Genomic DNA, 6,930 nt, shown 5'->3' with positions numbered 1-6,930 from the left:
AGCATTTGGAACATTGTCTTTGTCTTTGAAATTTATAGAGATCTTCTTGAATATCTGAAATGCGGAAGATATCATTAAGAGAGAATTGAATCGACAAACTTTTTCAAACACCAAATGCGCCATTGATCTAGAGCATCGATTTAGCAGTAGATTCAGAAATTGAACATTGAATCCAAGCAAGAACCATAATATTGCAACGAATCCAACAAGCCTAGAGAGGATCGGAAACAAGAGGTTTAGTTAGGGTTCCATCAATAAATTAGTCTTTGTTCTTAGAAGTCAACGCTATTTGCATCGATCGATCCCCTTTATGGGAATTCTTATCATTAAGTATGAGAGAAACAAGAACGAGTGTTGGATTCTCGTTCGAATAAAGATAATACGAATTTGTGGATAAATCAGTAAAACCCTGGTATGCCATTGAGAATCAAAAGCCAAAGAATCAAGAAAATGCAATTGCAAAGAAAGAGTAACAATCGCTACCAGAGCTTAACACGTGTTAAGCTCTGATACCATGTTAATGATGAAGATCTCAAAGTAACTAACCATATAGATGATGGAAGTAAGAGAGCAATTGAAAGAGAGTTTGCTACACAAGAAGGTGAAAGCTCAACTGATACATTGATTAGCTTTAGAAGAATGCTGTTAGGTATATATTCATGTACATAGTTTAGGAAAATAAGTGAATAAACTAATATAACTAACTGGATAATCTCACTAAACTAACTATACAACTGTACCACTTAAGTATTGCGCCTATAATGATCAGAGGTTGTGGAGGATGGCGGTTTTATTGCGTGGAAGGAGGAAAACTAGGCACAGGTAGCCGAGTTCAGGTTGTTTTGCTGTATTGAGTTGGAGTACCTCTTACCCCGTCAATATATTTATTTGCGTATACAAAAAACTCTTTATTTACTAAATATATTGTATAAAATTTTACTGCGATTCTTGTTTATGTCGATGATATATAATAAATTTGTATCAATATAATAATCCTAGAAGATTGCTGATAATAGTTCTTCAAGTTTTATTCATTCAAGCAAACGCATAAGCCAGTTCACACCAGGTAAATGTTCAGAACTGTGGAGTATTATTTAACGTAAACAAAGTACAGAAAATAAAATTATTAAACGAAAAGTGTCGAAATGCGTGTGCTTCTCCATCTTTGAATCATGCAGCTTCTTGTTTCTTGATCCTTGCCAAGCAGTTGTCCATTGGCCTTGTGTGTGGTAGGAATCTTATTGGAGATTTTGGGTTCAGCTGTTCAAGTCTGCAGAAAATAACACATAACATTAGTATTTATCTAGTAGTGTTTTATATAAGTGCTTTTATGATAATTTCAATAGGAGCTTTAAATGGTGAAAAAATATTTACTCATATTTGAGGAGGAAATGGTGAAGGAAAACTGAGATTTCCAGCTTGGCAAGATCATTGCCCGGGCACAATCTAGTTCCTGCTCCAAATGGAAGGAACTCACCAGCCTTACGCACCATCTAAGAATCAACACAAACAAAATTGTCAAATTTATCTAATTAATCACTTATTTGTTCTTTAATTCAATTAATCACTAGACTTACACTAAAGTTTTCAGGATTGAACTCTCTTGGATCAGGATAAAGTTCAGAATCAAAGTGAACTGATCTGAACCAGGTAAGCACTCTCCAACCCTTTGGAATGAGGTACCCTGAAATATCAAAATATCGTTACAATAGAGTCTCTAATACATTATTTTTATCGCGTATTCTTTTTTATCGATTGAAATTCATATGAATTCCGCGAAATTTTTATGTGTACTAACCATTCACTTTGACATCGGCTCTCGCCTGGCGAAAGACCATAAGCGAGAAAGTAACCACTCTCATTGTTTCATCAATCACCTTAGAAAGATACTCCATTTTTCGAACTTCCTCTAGTTTCAACCCTTTTTGTGATGGAGGCCTTCTTTTCAGCATTTCAACTTGTTCTTCCTGTTAATCACATTATCAAGAAACAAAGTTAAGTGCAAAAATGATCCATAATTTTGAAAATTCAGATGCTAAGAATTTCGATAATAATACCTTAGCCTTTCGGAAAAACTCAGGATGCCTTTGCAAGAAATAGGTAGCCCACATAGTGATATGTCCTGAAGATTCATGGCCAGCATTCAAGTACATCAACATGATATCAATGATTTCATCATCATCCAATTTTCTTCCATTTTCATCAACAGCATCTACCAAAGAATCCATCATATCTTTCGCTTTTTGACCCGGTACTGGTTTTTTTCCTTTCCTTTCATCTCTTCTCTTGTCCACAATTGATTGAAATATAGCCACAAGATTTTTCCTTGCCTGTAAAAAAAAAAAGTAATGTATTAGAAAAATTGTTTAATTAAGCACTTTTAAAATAAGCACTTATGAAATAAGCACTTACCTTAAGTGACTTATGGAAAGCAAATCCAGGAATATTTATCCTCATGGCTCTAACACCAAGGTTAAGAATTGTATATTCTCTTTCCAAAGCTTCCATTACAGGTTCACTTTCTGAGCCAAGGAAAATATGAATAATAATCTTAAAAGTGAGTTTTCTCATTTGAGTTAAGAACTCAATTTCACCCATATGAGTCCATTTTTCCAATGATTCAATCACAATTTCTTCGATATATTTCAAGTACACCGAAAGTGCCTCGTAGCCATTGATCGAAGCCGAGGTTAAACGCCTAAGTCGTCTATGTTCTTCAAACGGCATCTTGATGAACGATTTTTCGCCGATTAATTCGACCGTTGATTGTGGCCAACCAGGTTCAAAGTGTTCATCATCTGTAAGAACCTTCTTGCATGCTTCTGCTGATGTAACAATTACACTTGGGAATCCAAACATGAACACCTTGTATATGCCAGTGTTTCCAAACCTATAACAAACAAAATATAAAATAATAAATATTATAAAAAAAATTTATGTGTTGGAAAAAAACAATGAAAAAAACAAACCATGTCATGGAGTTTTCTAATCTGGAAAAAAACAATGGAAAAAACAAAAAAGAAAACCTTGCATGCATGTATAGAGAATGTTATAGGCATAGCTACCTTTTGATGATAGAATCCATGAAAGAATCTGGTGCATTGGACTTGAATGCCCTAAGGAAAGACCACATGTTCCCAATTATGGGCCATCCCATGTCACCTGGTGGCAAAGAGTATTGCTTGTCACCAAGGCTTGCTTCATAGAGGAACCAATTCACCTTCTTGAGGAGAGACCTTAGGACCAAAAGAGCAGCAGCAATTGCACCAAAGATGAGCCATAGGGATGCCATTTCTAATAGAACTCTATGAACTCACACTCAGTTAATTTGAATGAGAAACTCTAATCTATTGGCCTCTATTTATATGCAAATATTCTAGGAGGGTGAGGTGGAGATATATTAATTGTGCATGAATCTTATTATTATATTACTATAACCTATACAAGGTAAATAATTTCTAAAATGTTGAATATATGTAATTTGGAGATTGTGCATGAATCATGAAAATACATTTTGACTATCTTTAATTTTTTTTATGATTTGGTAAATTTGAACCAACGGTCTAGCTAAATATTGAACAAGCGCGGTAAAAATTCTTAGCGAATATCAAACATCTTGTGAGATCGAAGATATTATTAATAACTTTTGAATTTTATTTTAATGGTAAAAATTCTCAGTTAATATCAAACGTGCCGTGAGATCAAAGTTATTAATTATAACTTTAGATTTTTTATTAGAGGTAAAATTCTCGGTTAATATCAAACATACTGTGAGATCAAAGTTATAAATTATTATTTTTAATTTTTCATAATAAAATGTCATTTAAGTATTGGGCGGCGACAAGTCACCGCTCTTTCGAATAGGTGCTCATTCGTTGATATGAAATAGAAATGAATGTAATTAAATTTAGAATGTTAACACAAACAATATACTACCGAAAATAATGTTAATTAAATTCGATAAAAAATATTTTTCTAAATTTAGTAGAAGATTAAAAAAAAATTAAAATGTTTATTTTATCGAAAATATGTTTGTTTTATTTAATTCAATAAAAAAATATAATTTTTTAGACACAATGTACATTTCTCTTAAATGAAAACTAAATATTTATTTTTCATAATTAATTAAAGAATCACAAATGGCAAAATAATGCACAGAATTAAGAATAATAAAGCCTTAAATATTACAGTCCTCTTATATTATATACTATTATACTATTTTATCCTTTCTTTTAACCAGAGTATGTATAATTTTTTAAATGAATAATATATATCAATCCATAATACATGGTAAAAAATAACAGTAAATATGGCTGCCAAAATGAAAACATGGTATTTTTTGTTTTTAAATGCGAAAAAACCAATATAAATAATTAACATTAACAAATATTCCCTCCATTCTTATAATATTGTATTACTTTCAAAGTTTTGACCACTTTTAAGGAAAACAGATAGTAGATTCTATAAAAGAATATATTATATAAAGTAATATATGCTATTTATCTCTATTCAGATATTTTATTAAAAAAACAATAATAATAAATAAGGGTATAAATAAAAAAAATTAATTATTAATTAAAAATGTAAGATCATAATCAAAATCGAGATAACTCAAAGATATACGTCTAGAGATAACAATTGACTCAAGTATATTAGTCACCCGCAATGAGTAAGATAAATATTCACTTTGTGAGTATTAGCCTGAATCTAAATAATTCAAAATACAAATTTAAATATATATAATTAATCAATTCATATATTTAATTTTTTTTACAAATATTATTACTCCATTTAACTCAAAATAATTAATTCTAAAATAAGTGTTATTTTTAGTTTTCAATGCAATTTTAATTTTTATCTTCCAATAAGTGTCACAATAAGTGTCATATTTCCTATTTTTATTTGTCTCAAATTATTTGTCCATTTAGAATACCAATGTGATATTTATTATTTTTTCCACTAACTTACCCTTATTATTGTATTTTAATTCATTTAAGTATCTCACTACCTATTATTAATAAGGTTATTTTAGTAAATGAGACTCATTTTATCATTGAAATCAACATAATTAATCATTTTCTTAAAAAGTGTGAAAATCTCAAAGAGGACACCTATTGTGAGACGGATGGAGTAATTTATTATTTCCCTCTAATTGCATTAATGATAATAAGAATACACCAATAATAATTAAGGATAATTTGGTAAAATTGTCAGTATCTCTATTTCATTTATCACATTTTCTTAGTCTGTGTGAAAGTATCAACTATTAAACTTATTTTGCAACAGAGGGAGCAAAATCTAAATCTAAATAGTTCTTTAAATAGAGATCACTCTATATACAGGTCTTTTGAGTGTTGTGTTATTGTTTATTTTCTTTCCTAATTAGTTGTTATTTTAATGACTTTATAACTTCTTAAAATACAAGCACAAGCACAGAGAATTCACAAAATGAGAGGTGGGCGAGAGTGGAGTGAAGAAATAGATTTGAGAATCTAAAGACAAAATAGAGACGGTGCAATGAGATCAGATACCAATTGAAGAAGATGGAGGGTGAGAAGAAATAAAATGAACGCTCAATTGTTGTAGGTGAAGGTCACAAATCTAGAAGAAAGGAAGTATATTGAATAGTAGAAATGCTCAAAGAATGAAGAATGCAATCAATGGAGGAAGGGAGAGAGGAAAAGAAGCACATTCAACATTTTTTTTTGAAATACTTGAAAGTTTTAGGGTTAAGACTATGCTAAACATTTTTCAAAATATGGGAATACAAGAGAAGTTGCCATTCTTCCAAAAATGGACAAAATAGGACAATGTTTTCAGCTTTGTAAGGTTTTATGGTATGAATAATACTAAACTATTTGCTATAAAACTCGACAATATTATTGGAAGGGAAAAAATCTTTGTAAACATACCAAAATTTCAAAAGAGTGTGGGTGAAAATCGAAGAAAGAAGGAGAAAACAATTAGCAGAGAAAATTTCCAACAGAAATCAGACCTAGAGATCAACACTATGTAAATAAAATTTGTGCATTGAAGGTGAAAAATCGAGGACTTTGTGAATGATTAACGACTTAGAAAAATTAAATAAAGGTACAATGGAAATGGGTCGAATTCTTGTCAGATTTTGTAGTCACGTAGTTAAAGATAAAGTAATTACAATGAGCATGCACGATGTTGAATTTAAAATAAAATTTATAAATGGTACGCTTTAAGTAAGAATGTATGAGAAAAAATGAACAGTTATTTATGTGTCAGATGATGAATCGAAAGATGATTAAGATGAAACATGCGCGTTCTTGGAGAATCTGCAAGAAGAACTAGACGAGTATGTTAATTGGGACAAGGAAGTCATACCATCACATTTCATGCCAATTTATCAAAGGGGTGAAAAAGAGGACGTTTTAATTAAAATGGAGACAAATATGCTTATGTTGATTGTTTTTCTATTTGTTTTGGGCGAGTTTGGAGTTTGTGTGATTGGTTAGGATGTTGGTTTTCATGTGACATTAGGTGTCTCTTTTTTTCTTCACCTTTTTGTATTGGTTTGTGATATTTTACATATAGTAAAACGAGAATTTGAATTGATGTGTACATTCCCTTAGCATGCCTTATTCTTTGATGAGCTTTGCATCAGTACATTGTTATTTTTTCGTTTCAAAAACTAAATTGAAAAGGAGATGGGTTGACCAAGTATTGACTTTAGAATACGCAAAAAATGGATGAGAAAAATAAGGAAATCGAGTATGGAGGATCTACATTCATTCCTATTAATGTGATAACAAATGAGGAAAATTTAATATATACTTAAAACATGAGTATTAGTAGTCTAACAAATCATGAGAATAATATGGAAGATGCGCCTTTAATAAAAAATAATAGGCATGTCAGCGGGTCAGTAAATTAGGATGACACATATGACATGTTCCAAAA

At 30.7% G+C, this 6,930-nt stretch overlaps 1 protein-coding gene across 1 annotated transcript; it reads right to left on the bottom strand.

Annotated features, from left to right (window-relative positions):
• Nucleotides 1-968: 968 nt before the first annotated feature.
• Nucleotides 969-3,339, bottom strand: LOC131599817 (ent-kaurenoic acid oxidase 1-like). The gene is made up of 7 exons (XM_058872071.1): nt 3,066-3,339; nt 2,413-2,890; nt 2,058-2,330; nt 1,799-1,967; nt 1,578-1,684; nt 1,375-1,493; nt 969-1,270 (listed from the first exon to the last, which is right to left on the bottom strand). The coding sequence occupies exons 1-7, from the start codon at nt 3,290-3,292 to the stop codon at nt 1,171-1,173; spliced, it is 1,473 nt and encodes a 490-aa protein (XP_058728054.1). The 5' UTR covers nt 3,293-3,339; the 3' UTR covers nt 969-1,170.
• Nucleotides 3,340-6,930: the final 3,591 nt, after the last annotated feature.

Source organism: Vicia villosa, linkage group LG4 (assembly GCF_029867415.1).
Source record: "Vicia villosa cultivar HV-30 ecotype Madison, WI linkage group LG4, Vvil1.0, whole genome shotgun sequence".
NCBI lineage: Eukaryota > Viridiplantae > Streptophyta > Magnoliopsida > Fabales > Fabaceae > Vicia > Vicia villosa.
Note: the sequence above shows the minus strand (reverse complement) of the source record. Positions and strands in the feature narration are given on the sequence as shown.

Bases quoted from the DNA above. Each gene is read 5' to 3' on its own strand.
- LOC131599817 (XM_058872071.1), bottom strand. From the start codon at position 3,292: ATGGCATCCCTATGGCTCATCTTTGGTGCAATTGCTGCTGCTCTTTTG. The intron at 2,891-3,065 runs GTAGCTATGCCT...TGTTTGTTATAG, and splicing joins ATGGATTCTATCATCAAAAG to GTTTGGAAACACTGGCATAT. The intron at 1,685-1,798 runs GTTAGTACACAT...TTGATATTTCAG, and splicing joins AGCCGATGTCAAAGTGAATG to GGTACCTCATTCCAAAGGGT.